Raw genomic sequence first — 16061 nt, forward strand, 5'->3', positions numbered from 1 at the left:
CACCAGGAAACCAGTGTTTGGAGAAAACTCGGCTTTTCGGGAATAATGGGTGGCAGGGTCTCAAATGGCCAGGCTGCTTGCCACACTGCAGCCCGCCTGCACATGTCTTATGGGCTCCTCTCCCAGTCTCAAGCCAGGAGGGCAAGGGCACACGGAGGAAGACTTGCACGATGTTTCTTCTACCTTGTCCTGCCTCCCTGTCTGGAAAGGTAAACAGTGCTGGACTGCCTCTGGTCCTGAGCAGAGTCTGTAATTCATGATGCCTCCAGCACTACCTGGCTTGGATTTGCGTGGGCACAGTTTTGGTGTACCATGAACAAAGCCCCGCCCCCAGCAGCCTGGAAAATGCTGACCCACCTTAGACTGTAGATATTGGCAGTCCCGATGTGAGCCAGTAAAATACAGCTCAGAGACCAAGACCCCCGGATGCATTAAAGGGTTTGCTGGGTGGCAGCTCTTCAGAACCAACAGTAGGGCCTCTGTTCAGTGTGGGACCGGTTCACACAACACCTTTTAACAGGTGAGCCTGACCTCCCTTCCTAATGAAAGCCAACTGTCACTATCCAACAACTATGAGAAATGCTGGCCTTTCTTTGTAGGCACTTGCAGAAATACAGGAAATGCTGCGGACTTTTTTTAAGGGATTAATCTGTACCTTGCTTTTTTAAACAGGTTTCAAAGAGTAGCTCTAACCACCCCCTTGAAGTAGCTTCACCCAACCAAACACAGCCCAGGGCAGCAAGAAACACACTCTAGGAAGATGTGAAATCCCAGGCCAGTGAACTGCTGACGTTTTGCATACTTTAGACTTGAGTTAAGAATTATTAATAATTTACCAACAATTCTACCATCTCCAGATTAGCTCTGGGCTATAACAGATTTCTTTAATTTATGAATTATCAGAACTCATTCCTTTTAACTAAAGAGTTTCCAACAAGAAGGGAAAAGTGACTTGAGTTACAGGATCTCCCCAGAAAAGTTTACGGAGAACTATTTGTGAGTCTTCAGCTGGGAAATGAGATAGAGGATTAAAAACATAAAACTGGAGGGGGGCATTCCAGGGAAGGAGCATACAGTTGTTCCATACAACCTCTGACCCAAATCCAAAAAGCCCAGTTAAAGAAAATGCATCATGTGTGCTCCCCATCCATCCAGACGACTACATTTTCAGGGTTATTGCATAAAGAAGCACTAAAATATCGTCACGCAATGCTTTAATTTAGAAATGAGGTTCTTGTGATAGTGCCTGTGACTTTCATAGCACAGAGAATTACATACATGTGTGAGCGTGAAAATCCCATGTTTGGCACCTTGACAGTACAAACACTGCAATGAGATGGAGAGAGTAGTGACTGATACATATGATGACAGTTACTTTTAAAAATTAGAGAATGCTCTGTGTTTACATTAACTGTGGGTACATGGTGATCTAAGTTTGAAGAACAGGATGAACCTTTGTGGACCGTTCGATAAAGAACTGGGTCATAAAATAAGGATCTGCTGCAGTGAAGCTGACAAAGCCAAACCCCTTGACTGCATGTTGGGTCCGAGGGTAGCAAGGTGCGCTATTCTGGCCTGAAGGAGAAGATCACGATGCAGGAGCCAAGAGGAAACACCAATGCAAAGATTTCTTTTTACCAGTGCCGCCAAATGGGCTTTTAAAAGCACAGACGCACATTCTTATACTACATGCAGGGAAATGTGACACAAAGTATTGCATGTTAATGTCAAGCTTGCTGCCATCATTTCTCTAAAAATCCATGAAAGTTTCTTAACAGTTATAAAACATGAGAAAGCAAAACCTTTTTTAATTACACAAAAATGATAACTATTTTACTACAGAAAGTATTTTCAATTAATTTCAGTGCTCTTGAAGGAAGTGTGTGTGCAGAGGAGAGAGAGGGAGGGAGGGAGGAGGGGGAGGAGACAGGGAGGGAACACATTTCTGAGTGTCGTTTTTCCCTCCAAAACCACCCAATATGGTCAACTTTGTTTTAAAGTGTTAGATTTAGGAAATTTTCCTCAGTGAGGAACAAACAGAAAGCAGGAAGTCTAAACAAAAGCAAATTAAATCAAGACAAGGACATCAAAAACAAATTTGGCTTTACTTTTCGGCGGAAGTTGATCCTATATCTAACACTGCACAAGGTTTCTTGCACAATGAAAAGAGAAGCAGAAGTCCCTTACACTGCCTCGCTTTGCCAGAGAATCACCGTAGTCTGCTGGCAAAGTCCGCTTGCTGGACTTTTTCTGCTCATGTTCAACTGCATCTTCAATTATAGGCTCAAGCCTCATCTGGACAAACACCAAAGATTGGGATCAATGTCTTTTCATTATACAAAGAAAGATCTAATACCCTGTTTTATGTCTCTGCAGTCCAATTAAACAAATGTATGACTAGCAGGATTCAAAGTTAAAGAAAATGCAAAACCCCAGCAGTGACAAAAATCAGACATTCTAGGCCCCGACTTAATTTCTTGACAACTTCAAGGTTTGTAAGGTCTGTTTCCGAGACCAGATTGGGATTTCAGCATCTTCATTCAAGACCCCACCCAGGAAACTAATCTATTAAAATCCCCAAATTTAAATAAAATCTATCCCCCGCAAATTTCACAAAGAATATTATGTCAATCTACCACCCAATCTTCCCCAACCCCTTTGTAGCAAAACCCCTCCCTAGAGAGAGTGCTAATATGCAAAGAGCTGCTTTGCCTCAGAAACCGAAACGCTACTGTGCATTACCTCGGTGAGGATAGTGGTGTCATAGGATGGCTGGTACTTTTCTTTCTCGTGAGCCGTTCTCTTCTCCATCTTCTCTCGGTCCGTTTTTTGTTTCCTGTCTGCACCTTTAGGCTTAAAAACAAAATAGATGATCTCATCCATCAGGTTGAAGATGGACAATTTACAAGCAAAACTGGGCCTTAGTTACTAAAAGCCTCGTTTCTATCGGCTTACCTTAAACACTTTGATTTGGCAGCTAGCCGAGTGGAGATGATCCGTGTACTCTCCGTTCTCATTCTGCTTAAAGGTGTCAACCTGAATCCTAAAAGGCACCCCCTTCTCACCTCCATGCTTCCGGGGAGTAAACTCTGTGCTGATGCAGTGCACCTGGAAAAGAACTCAAGCTGAAAGGGACTCAAAGTACCGCCCACTGAGTCTCCTTCAATTTGGCTCCTTCTCAGGTGTTCTGCCACAGCCATAAATTCAGGATCCTTCCAAACAAACTCCTGCATATTAGCCAGACGGCTGTCATGAATTCCTCTGCATGGCTTTCCTTTCATAAATCCAACTGGGCCTTTCTGAACTTTCTGGCAATGAGCTCTTCCCCAGTCCAATGCCTCTCCTCTCACGCAGGACTTGTTCGGGTCACAGGACTTGTTCGGGTCACGCAGACGTCTCCTACCTCCACACTCTGGACCAAATGATGCTCTCAGCCCCAGCGTCCTTGGCCTTGCACGTGGCTCAGTGCACAGCAACCGACCCCTAACTGCCGAGAGCTTCTGTCGCCTGCCCTCTTCTGTCACCGCCTGGACTCTAGCCAGCCCATCAGGCTCCTGCTGTGCCTACACACACTTATGAGACCACCTAGGGGCCTGGGGGCATGGCCACGACTCACCGTGCCCATACCGATCTGAACTCTGCTGTCAACCTTCAAAGTTCACCGAGGGCAACGCTCATCTCCCATCACTTCCGCCCCTCTCCTGGCACCAGCACAACGTCAACTAACATGAACCGTGTCCCTAGTGACTATTCGTTAGCAGGAGACAGTATTTAGTAAACCACAAAAAACACAAAATAGTAAAGATTCTTAAAAAATAAATACATAAGTAAACAAATATTCTTTACAGTTCATACAAATCAGAGACTACTTAGGTTGATCAGCAATTAAGCAATCTCCCTTTCCACATAAACATTACTTACTCAGTTTTGATTCCACCACTTACAAATATACATTAATATACTGAATATACATTAATACTTCTAAAAAACTCTTCTCTTAGAGATACAAACTGAGGATTTATGGGTGAAGTGAGATGCCTGGGAGTTGCTTTAAAGTATTCCATCAATAACGAAAACAGAGGAAACCACTAAATAACTGTTGAAGCCAGGTGATGGGTACATGGAAGATTCATCATTATTATTCTCTTACTTTTGTGGGGTTTGAAATTTTCAGTATTAGAAATGTCTTTAAATTATGCTAGAGAGAAAATCTTAAAACTGTACACTTTTTTTCAATCCCACCCTTTTATTCTACTTTATTTTTTTAAGTAAACTCTATGCCCAATGTGGAGCTTGAACTTACGACCCCGAGACCAAGATTCATATGTTCTACTGACTAAGCCAGCCAGGCGCCCCAATCCTACCCTTTTAAACAGCTTTTATTCAAGAGAAATGCATCTTATGAAAAACAGAAGTTTTGATTACTGTCACTAACCATGCTAAAAGTTAATGTCTGTATAATGCTTTACATATCCGATTGTCTTTGTATATGTTAGCCTATAAATGACGGATTTAGTAAATTAACTCCAATTTAACAGTATATATAATTAAAATATATATAAAATAGAAGACATTACAAGATAGCTTACAAATAAGCATTTAAAGAAGGTAACATCATGGGACGCCTGGGTGGCTCAGTCGGTTAAGCGTCTGCCTTCAGCTCAGGTCATGATCCCGGGGTCCTGGGATCGAGTCCCGCATCAGGCTCCCTGCTCCGCGGGGAGCCTGCTTCTCCCTCTGCCTCTGCCTCTCTCTCTCTCTCATGAATAAATAAATAAAATCTTTAAAAAAAAATAAAAATAAAAAAAAAAAGAAGGTAACATCATGTGTCAAGAATTTAATCTCATCCATGGCCTTTTAAATGACTAGGCAAGTATACTTCTAATAATGCAAAAACTCCAAACCTGAATGAAAGCAGATGTGCGCTTTGCAGGGTCCCACAGAAATTCAACTGCATTTAACTGGCTTGGATTTGTCCTTGTGTCAATTATTCCCACAGACATTGGAATATCTGTATTTTAAAAAGAGTTACATAGAAACTCATCCACTACAAATAATTAAAAAGCTTACAACTTACTATAATTATGTTCACATGCAATTATTTCACCTCCATGCAGAACCTTTTCCATCAGCGTTTTCCCGGTCAGCGATGCTAACATCGAAACCCACCCAATGCGATCAGACTTTCTCCCACCATGGTTTCTATTTCATTTTATTCAACATACAATGGATGGTGCCAACTGAGAATTAAATAAATTATTTCAAAACTCCAAATTCCTGGCTCAGGTTCTTTTAGAGCTAAAAAACCACTTCATTTCTAAACTATAGAACAACTCAAGGCACACCGGATCTGCTAACACCAAAACTCTCTCCATACAATTATACACGGTGCCTTCCCTACCCACCACGCACAGCTAAACAACTGCCTGAATCTCTCCAGAGTCTTCTGACAGCCACTTGTACCTAAATCGAGAAGTCTGTCTCCTGGACGATTCCACTTCCAGCCTTCAAGTTGCTGATGCTCGGTATATTGTAGCCGTCTGTCATGGAATACAACTCTTATGATGCTCTATGGAACAAGTGGGGAAAATGAGTACTTTTAAACTGGTCCAGCTAAAATGCAGAAGCATTTTCACTTCTTACTCATTAACCCATAATAGAAGAGCATACCCAAAAAAATTCTGCTCTACACATTTTCTAAGTGAACTGCTTTGTTCTTGGAGTATCTGAATAACTCAAATAAAAGGCACAAATAAAATGATTACTTAGGTAAAATTTTTATTTACAATCTGATATTGCAATTCAAAATTAAGGTACACGCCCATAAAATCAGTGAGCAAGAATTCTATTTCTATGAAGAAAACATCGGATGCAGACAGGAATTACTAAAGTCAAAGAGTAGTATAAACAGAAACAGAGAAACCCAGGTACAATGGTAAAACTGTTCATTTAAAGTACGTTAATAAATGAACTTCTTTAAAGATCATCAAGGATGAATACTAATATACAGAAATGCTGAATCATTATATTGTACACCTGAAACTAATATAACACTGCATGTTAATTATACTTCAATGAAATTAAAAAATAAAGAGATAGTCAAGGAATAGGTGGGGGGATCTGCAAAAAAAGACCCAGAAAAAAAAAAAAAAAAAAAAAACCCACATATGCAAAAGTAATTCTCTACTATTGCATTTGCAAGAGGTTATCTGAGGTAAGCAAGGGGGGAAAAAAAAAAACACCAACCCACAGGTAAACTTGATCCAAACACTATGGTTCCTAGGTAAGACTTTACTCCACAAACTCTGGGCCAGTTCTCTGCTCTCCACCCATCCCTCCTTTGCCTCCCACAGGTTTGGAGTGCCAAGTATTGTTTCATTCCAGGAACAGGAAAACAGGTCATCCAAATGCTTTCAGATACCACATTTGCACGAATTTGTGTTTGTGACACATTTTTGATAACTTTCCCATGATGCAATAAGATATTCATATTTCCAGTAGATGCTCTGGTATAAATAGGAAATAATTTGTTACCAATATATATAAATATTACTTTAGTGCCCCTGTCTTCCCTACCCACCAGGTACTGCCCATAGCAGATAAATTTTGAAGCAAACTATTTAAAAGTAGCCGTATTTATTTTTTAAAGATTTTATTTATTTATTTGAGAGAGAGAGATAGCGAGAGAGAGCAGAGCAGGGAGAAGAGGGAGAAGCTGGCTCCCTGCAAGCAGGGAGCCCAATGTGGAGCTCGATCCCTGGACCCCGGAATTATGACCTGAGCCGAAGGCAGATGCCCAACCGACTGAGCCACCCAGGCGCCCCAAAGTAGCCGTATTTTAATTTGAAACACAGTTGACCCTTGACAACATGGGGCTTAGGGGCGTTGAACCCCCCCAAAACTTAAGTACTTAATAGCCTACTGTTGACTAGACACTTTATCGATAACAACAGCCGAGGAACATATATTTTATATGTTATATATATTATATACTGCTTTCTTAAAGTAAGCTAGAGAAAAGGAAACAGTTACAAAGAAAATCGTAAGAGAAAATACATTTAGAGTACTGTACTGTATTTACTGAAAAAAATCTGCCTGTAAATGGACCCACACCGTTCAAAGCTGTGTTGATCAAGGGTCAACTGTCGTTTAAAAAGAGGCCAAGTCAGTCGTCAGGACCAAAGTAGAAATCTACAAAGGCACGGTCGCTGCTCTGATTCAAGACCATCTGCCTTCCCCACCTGCACCCGCATGCACAGGGCCTGCCCAGGCGGGCCACTACACCCACTTCACGCCACCACCTGCAGGCAGCAAAGCCTCACAGTGAAGGTACACGGGCTGGGGGCAACCCCTGGGTCACTCACCAACACGCTGAACTCAGAATAAAGTGCAACAGAGAAATGACATGATTTTGATTCTTCCGTATTTAACTGAATCCACAAATTCAGATGAAAATAGCATGAGAATGTAAGTACCAGATTTGAGAGCTTTACTAAACGCCATTCTAGGAGGTCAGACTAAGATAGTTCAGTAAGGAATATGAAAGGAGAACCATAGTTAAGAAGTGGCAATATATAAAAGAAAACTTAAATGAAATTGGAAGGGAAAAAGTCATGAACTCAGACACCCAGCAACAGATAAAGGGGCCCTGACAATACGACAAATAGAACAAGCACCTCATTGAGTACAGGAAGCACTTTCACCAAGTTCCAAAGCACCCCTGCCACCCCACCCTTTGTCCCCCAAGACTCCCCCACAGTAGCAGAGTCAAAGATCGTGGAGCCAGGAATCAGACTTGGGGAGCTTCTAGGTAAAAAAAGACGTGATTTGGGGGAAATGCACCGTGTAGCCTGTGGCGGTGGCCGACTGTGGCTCTGCATCCAGGGCAGACTCTCGGGATCTAACCAGACATTTTCTGGCACAGCCACCACATATGAGACAAGTGGCTTATCAAGGGGAGATGAAACCGACTTAAGACCTTTTAAAAATTAACCTTTCCAATCCGGAAGCTAACTGTTTAGGGAAACTGATGCTTTCAAATTAAGTACCCTTGTCTAGGCAGAATATGCTGATTTAATGTCAACAAAACCTCTACTTTGCGCTTGTAGGGGGATGGTTTCTTTACTGTCAACAGTTCCCTATCTCATGATAAAGAGTCGTTTTCTGCCTTCATTTCTTAACTTGCGTTAATTGTGTATATTAAATGTTCTTACGTATTTTAATTTGGAACTAAATTCCAGGAAGCTGAATTTAAAACAGTCATGTAACAACATAACTAATCCTGCCATTCCAACTTAATCTGACAGATATTTTTAACTAGCTTACCAAAAGTATTTTAAACATTAAGTTTCCTCTATCAGACTGGTCCTTTCTAAATCTTACCACCTATTCACAGTGAACCTCCCTAGAAAGCCATTTATCTTCACTGATAACTAACAAACGGCTTCAAAAGTGACTTTCTCCAGTGCTTTGATAGAAACTTAATTTTGGCATTGGATCCACATGCCAAAGTGTGTTTTATTTTCCTCAGGATGCTGAATAGCTATGAATGACGAGCTTAGTTAAAATTACTGTTTAAAAGAGGAATTAAATGAGTTAGTAAATTCTGTAGTCTAGCAAAAAAAAAATGGAAAAGGAAAAAGGAAAAAAAAAACAAGCACAAGGGGGAACAAATAAAACAAGACTGGCAAACTGCTGACAGTTGTGGCCGCTGGTGGGAGAACTTATCCTGGGCACCCATGACACACATGTGAAATTCATCAGAAACCACCACATGATAAACACATGTGGATGCACCATACCATTCTACCTCTGGGTATGTTTGAATTTTACCAGATAAGTAGTTTTTTAGTAGTATTCTAATATTTTTGGATCCAGTTTTAAGGCTCTCAATACAGGGCACATAATAATGCCTTACTCCATTTTATAGACAAATCTACAATTTAAACAATTTTTCTACACTTCTACACTGATACAAAAAAAAAAACAGCATCTCACAGCCACCAAATGTATATGTAACTTTCATAGGGACAGAAGAGTTCACCCACATCTTCCCTTAAAATACGTATCACTGGTTGGATTTTAACTGGGTGTGAGACAATTGGTAGATCTGCTGAAGGTGAGCCAGGGTGCCCAATGGCCTGACAATAAGCCAGCTTGGGACCAGGGCATTCTGAGAGAATCTTGGACATTCCTAAGCTTCCTACACACTGGAAAATGAGAGCTGTTAAGTCTGGCTCCTCCATTTGTCACTATTTGTCATAAAAGCCCAGCAGAGAACAGCCAATCCAAGTAAAGCTTGCTCACTCTGAACGCTGATGGCTTTTTTAAATGGTGAGCCCAATCAGTATGCACTACAGTCAGAATGCCAATAGGAGGGAATGAAAAAAATAAGACCATCTGACTTACCCTCCAGGGAAATGACCAAATCCACTAATAGAGCATAGACACGATAGACTCAGAGTACAAATGGCAAAAATAACCTCTCTCCCTCTGTTCCAGGTAAGATAGGAGCCCCGGGGGGCACCTGGGTGGCTCAGTTAGTTAAGCGTCTGCCTTCAGCTCAGGTCACGATCCCAGGGTCATGGGATCGAGCCCCACATCGGCCTCTCTGCTCCATGGGAAGCCTGCTTCTCCCTCTCCCACTCCCCCTGCTTGTGTTCCCTCTCTCGCTGTGTCTCTCTGTCAAATAAATAAAATCTTAAAACAAAAAAAAAGGAGCCCCGGGAGTCAGAAGAAGTCTGGGAGTTCACTCCAAGTTGGCAAGACACTGATCGGCGGGGCGCAGACTCCCAACTTTCCCTCAACCTCCCACAGGACTGGGGACTTCCTGCCCCCAAGAATGGGAGGAACATTAAAACATCCCAAAGACTCTCAAGGCCTCTGTGTGCTGGGCAACTGGCTTTCCCAGAGAAGCCAAATTTGTTAGCCTTAATATTAGTATCCATTCCCCCTGTGAAGGCTGTCTTTCCCCACACTCGCCCTCTAAAAAGGCAGATCCACAGAGGGGAGTCTTTCCAATGGAATGCCTCTCCATACTGAGGGCCCAGCAGTGCCCAGGCCCCTATATGCCTCTCTGTGGGAAGATGGAAGCATCAAGAGAACTCATGCCTGCTTCTCTCTTGCTAACAGTTAGATGAAGTTCTGCCTTCCTCCAATTAAGCTTCTTCCAGAAGTCTTGCCCTGTAATACTGTGGATTTATAATACACCGTGGTGTGTGACAGGTAGAGGCTAGAGGACCCACCCTGCATGACACTGGAGGGGACAGAGATGGTTCTGAAGATATATCCTAAGAGGGATGAGCTACACTTGGAATGACTGCCTTCATTCAGATACATCAACAGAGTGAACAGAGAGTTCAAATTTTACTTAGACAAATTTAAGAGGTGAAATAAAAGGGTTTTAAAGTGTTTCATATTAACACTTACATTTCCCCCCATATTATCTTTAACTTTTAAAGAAAAACTTAAAAGTCTTCATTGTGGTGGTAGATTTTTTCCCCATAGCCACAACTATGGTACCTTAGTTTCCAAAGGGCTTTCACATTTATTTCACCCAATAACTGCTATCATTTCTGTTTTACAGATAAGTAAATAAAGTATAGTTCAAAAAGTTAGGAGTTTCAATATAGCCATTACTTCTTAAAGTGAAATTAAATGATTTTTAAATAACTCTTATGCAAAAAACCCCAAAACTTTTACAGCAAAACTGCTACTTTTTTCAATCATTGTAGTATCTGTTAGCAATTAAGATGGCTCATCCTTACCTTTACCAATTTTCCAGTGATCTCAGGCATATCTCCCATTTTCCGGTTATCCAGCATCCGAATTTCGTAAGACTGACCTATTTTAAAGAAATTACTGAATGTAAAAAACTGTGTATCACCAACAATCCATATAAAGAACATGACTCTGTTTAACATAAAAATTCAATGGTCTCTCAGGGCGCCTGGGTGGCTCGGTAGGTTGAGCAAAGGACTCTTGATCTCGGCTCAGGTCATGATCTTGGGGTCGTGGGATGGAGCCCTGCCATCGGGCTCTGTGCTCAGTGCTGGGTCTGCTTGGGATTCTCTTTCCTTCCTCCTGTACTCCTCCCCCCTCCCAACTTGTGTGTGGGTGTGTGTGTACGCGCAGGAGCACATACGAATTTGCTCTCTCTCTCTAGTAAGTAAATAAAATCTTTAAAAGAAAAAATTCAACTGTCTCTCAACTAGAGAAGCAAATTCAGGTTGATCTTTCTCTTCCCTGCAAACACCATCCTCTCCTTCTTGCACAATTACAGAAGACTGAAGAGTTTCTCTCCCAATTTATTTTCATTTGCTATAGTCCCACATACTAAATTTTTATTATGCATACATGCATAATCCAAGACCAAATTTTTATCAGTTTTATTGAGATATAACTTACATACCATAAAATTCACCCTTTTATTTATTTTTTTAAAGATTTTATTTATTGGGGCGCCTGGGTGGCTCAGGCTGTTAAGCGTCTGCCTTCAGCTCAGGTCATGATCCCAGCGTCCTGGGATCATGACCCCAGCTGAAGGCAGTTGCTTAACCAACTGAACCACCCAGACGCCCCCACCCTTTAAAAAAAAAAAATGTACAATTAACTGGTTTTTAGTACATTCAGAATTGTGTAACCATCACACTACCAATTTTAGAGCATTTTCATCACCCACAAAAGAAAATCCTACCCCTCAGCAGTCACTTTCCATCCTCGCCCACCCCAGCCCCTAGAAACCCCTCATCAATCTACTTTCTGTCTCTAGGGATTTACCTACTTAACACATTTGATACAAATGGAATCACACAGTATGTGATTAACTGACTTCTTTTACTAAGCATATTTTCAAGTTTCTCACATGTTGTAGCAGGGCAGATCTCCCTTTTGTTGTGCTCTGCTTTATCACACTTTGCAGAAATTATGGTTTTTTATAATTGAAGGTTTGTGACAACCCTGCATCAAACAAGTCTATCAGGGCGCCCTTCTTCCAACAGCATCCGCTCACTTTGTGTCTCTGCATCACATTTTGTGATTCTCACAATATTTTGAACTTTTTCATTATTATATTTGTTATGGTGAACTGTGATCAGTCATTATAGCTCACTTTTTAAGCAATAAAGTATTTTTTAATTAAAAATGTTGGGGCATCTGGGTGGCTCAGTTGGTCAAGCATCTACCTTCGGCTCAGGTCGTGATCCCAGGGTCCTGAGATTGAGCCCCATGTCGGGCTCCCTGCTCAGCAGGGAGCATGCTCCTCCCTCTCCCACTCCCCCTGATTGTGCTCTTTCTGTCAAATAAATAAAATCTTTAAAAAAAAAAGGTATATACATGTTTTCTTAGACATTAATGCTACCCCACACTTAACAGACTCAGGATGGTGTCAAGATAACTTTTATATGCACTGAGAACCCAAAAAACCCATTTGACTCACTTTCGGGCTACATTTACTTTATTGTGAAGGTCTGGAACAGAACCTGCAGTATGTCCGAGGTGTGCCTGGACTGCACTCCTTTCTATTGCAAATATTATTTCACTGCACAAACATACCACATTTTGTTCATCCACTCATCAGCTGATGGACATCTGGGTTGTTTCTCCTTCATGGCTATTATGAGTAATGATACTATGAACATTTGTGTACTGCATTTTGTGTGAGCCCAGACCAAATTTTAATGCTAGAGCCTTCTTCCTTGTGACCAGTGAACCCAACTCACATTCTCTCACTGCTCAGTTAGTGTCCATAAGAAAACACAAACAGATATTCACACACCAACTTTATAATTAGGAAAATAAGCTGCTGCCAAAAGTTAAGAATGTACTCCAAACCCACAAAAATGATTTCTGGATTATCTGTCATTAATAAAGACAGTATACTTTGATATGGAGAAAATCAACAGTAATTAAGGAGTTCTTCTAGTACTATATGAAGTTGGGGATCTTTATGGTCTAGTCCACACTCCAATGGGGCTTACCCTGTATAAAAATATACAAAGGGTACTAGATCATACGGTCACGTAACACAACCAAATCACTCCAAAGCTGGTGAAAGAAAACCATTATATAGAGTATGTTACTAAGGAAGAGTCCTTAAGTCATTCAATGAATTGAGAGAGATACCACTAATACTATGGCAAAAGACATTTTTAAAAAGTTAAATTTGCAACATACTTAACAAAGGATCTAAGCTCAGAAAATAAGAAATTTCAAAATAAAGCACATAAAATAGGCATTTTTTAAAACTATATCATACACTTAAAATTACACTCAACCTCACAAAAATTTAGGCAATAAAAATTAAAATGTCTGTGGCTAACTATCAGATCAACAAAAAATGTTTAATTAAAAACCACATGGATGAGGAGAGGGGAGAAATAAGCACATAAAATGTGGGAGGAATATGAACTGATAAAAGTCTTTCTGAAAACCAACCTGGCTACCCCTGTTAAGTTAAACACTGTGTTCTTTGACTCAGGGATTCTGACTAATCATTACAAACAGGAAAAATGCAAGACAGGCAGTATCTGCAACTCACATTAGACACAAAGGGTTATGCTCCCTAATACAAACAACTTTACAAAATCACAAATGCCCAACATCCCTATAAAAAAAAAATGAGCAAATGACATGAACAAGTGGTTCACAAAAGAAGGAAATGCCAACAGTTCTTAAATATATTAAAAGACATCCAATCTCCACCAGAGATATGCAAATTAAAATCACACTGAAATCAATTTTCACTTATCAGGTTAGCATAAATCCCTCAGTCTGAAACAGTCGCTCAAATACGGACAGCAGGAGTGGAGATGGTAAGAAACTGCCACTCCAGAGATTATTTTGAAGGGAGAGCCTACGCATTTGCTGGTGTATTAGATGTCCAGTGTAAGAGAAAAAAAAAAAAAGAGTTGAGGATGATTCCAAATTTTTGGAAGGTCCTGAACATGAGGAAGACCACCAGGAGTAGATTTGGGGGAGAAAATCAAAAGTGCAATTGAACTCATTAAGTCTGAGATAACTACTGGCCATCCAAATTGATAATGAGGTTGATTTACAAATCTGGACCTAAGAGGAAGAAATCCTGATTGGAGATATTAACAGAGGACTTTTCAGGGTTACAGCTGTTAGGTAAAGCCACTTAAATACAAGATCATCCGAGGAGTGAGTGTAGAAAAAGAGCAGAGGGTCAAGACACTTCCCTGGGATAGATAGTAACCCAAAGAAAAGCAGCCAGTGAGATGGAAAGTGAAAGAGGTGCATAGCAACCTGCCCAGAACAGAGAGAAAACTTGTCCCACCAGGATTATCTTATGATCCTCAAAATCTCAAAATTCTCAGGATTAAAAAAATCAAATAAAGGACAAAACCTCCATGTTCCTGTCTTCCTTTGTATCATTTTTCCTAGTCAACCTAACAAGGATACTTCTGTGCTCAATATAAAGTTCAGTCTGTTTCCACAAATACATCTCAGGATCTGTTGCTCCTATATTAAAGCACTGCAGACTTTTATTCTTCTAAAATCAATCTTTTTTTTTAAAGGCTCCATAATACTTGTTATTCTTCAAATGGTTTCTCTAGGGGCACCTGGCTGGCTCAATCAGTGGACCATGCGACTCTTGATCTTGCGGTTTTGAGTTCAAGCCCCATGCTGGGTGTAAAGATTGCTTAAAAATAAAATCTTTAGGGGCACCTGGGTGGCTCAGTTAGTTGAGCATCTGACTTCGGCTCAGGTCGTGATCTCAGGGTCCTCGGATCGAGCCCCATCTTGGACGCCCTGCTCATCGAGGAGTCAGTCTGCTTCTCCCTCTCCCTCTGTCAACTACCTTATGTGGAGAGTATTAAATTAAGGAACTTGCCTAGGCTAGCAAGTGATGGAATGGGATCCACACACAGGCAGCCCCGTTCCAGAGACTGCAGACTCACCATGGCCCTTCTCCACCTCCCACCTCACCACATGCAGAAAAAGACACAAGATACTTTTAAATCACTGCTCACTGTAACTAGGTGAAACATTTAAAAGAAACCAAAAGGTATGTGAAGAATGTGCTTAAGGACATCTAACAGGCAATGGAAGTGTTTATATACTAGCAGTGCTGTTTCATGGGCAACCATGTATGACAGCATCTACCAGGCCTTACTACAGAGATGCTAGGTTTAAGTTCTTTTTTACATTTCATCCTTTAGTGACAAGACCATCACATTCACCACAACCACGCTTAAGCACACAACTCACCCATCACATGTACAAGTAAGTTTACTGGAATAAATTCAATAAAATATTAATGGTATAAATTTTTGTCATACAAAGACTGTCCTAAAACACGATTAGAATCTTCTTAGGTATTTTAAAATGGTTCTAATTCAGTGGCTGCCTGAGGCAAGCAGAACTCAATAACTGGGAGATAGGGAAAGAAGACTTTTTATTGTATACCCTTTCATACCTTGCGAATTTTGTAGTACATATATAAATCATCTACTTAAACTGTTAAATTTTAAATGTTGCCAATTAACTAAAAACTTAGAAAACACTGGAACTATTCCAGTAAAGAGACTTGGTAGTTAAGAAAACTAGATTTGGAATCAGAAAACTCTTAAATCTTTATCTGTAAAAAGTATGGCATGGTCCATAATCCAAATAGATAACTGTAGGAGTAATTACTCCCTCCGAAGTTTTCATAAAATCATAACATGGAGAGAACTGTGCTTTCATTAATCATCACCATTATTTCCAATTTTCCTCTCGTGTACTAGAATGAATGCAGATAAATTCACATGTGAGTTAAAAAAGAATAAACTTGTGCTAACAATGACACCTTCAAGTACCCTGTCTAATCCCTTCTTACAGAATTTTTACGTCCTTTTTTGATAATGCAACATTGCCATGTTAAGTCATTTTCCTTGGTGGAACTGAAGAATTCATCTGAATGCAAGAAAATGGATTCATGAGCCTTAAAAGTGAGTGCCAATCTGATTCCTAAAAACATAAGCAGTAAATTATGTCAATACTTAGTCAAACCATCAATACTAAAATGGTGTCACCAAGGCAGACTTCACAAGAATTTC

The 16061-nt window shown here is 40.6% G+C and overlaps 1 protein-coding gene across 4 annotated transcripts in view; it reads right to left on the reverse strand.

The window, feature by feature from the left end:
* Positions 1 to 16061, reverse strand: part of UBP1 (upstream binding protein 1) — a 54914-nt gene that overhangs the window by 19213 nt on the left and 19640 nt on the right. Inside the window, exons 3-8 of one of the 4 annotated variants that reach the window (XM_021677575.1) lie at positions 10767 to 10843; positions 5464 to 5569; positions 4905 to 5011; positions 2956 to 3108; positions 2743 to 2853; positions 2188 to 2295 (exon numbers count right to left, since the gene is read on the reverse strand). In XM_021677575.1, coding sequence (XP_021533250.1) covers positions 2188 to 2295; positions 2743 to 2853; positions 2956 to 3108; positions 4905 to 5011; positions 5464 to 5569; positions 10767 to 10843 — 662 coding nt within the window. The remainder of the gene's footprint in view (positions 1 to 2187; positions 2296 to 2742; positions 2854 to 2955; positions 3109 to 4904; positions 5012 to 5463; positions 5570 to 10766; positions 10844 to 16061) is intronic. The other 3 variants (XM_021677578.1, XM_021677576.1, XM_021677579.1) reach the window with 3 other exon arrangements.

Source organism: Neomonachus schauinslandi, chromosome 1, assembly GCF_002201575.2.
Source record: "Neomonachus schauinslandi chromosome 1, ASM220157v2, whole genome shotgun sequence".
Lineage (NCBI taxonomy): Eukaryota > Metazoa > Chordata > Mammalia > Carnivora > Phocidae > Neomonachus > Neomonachus schauinslandi.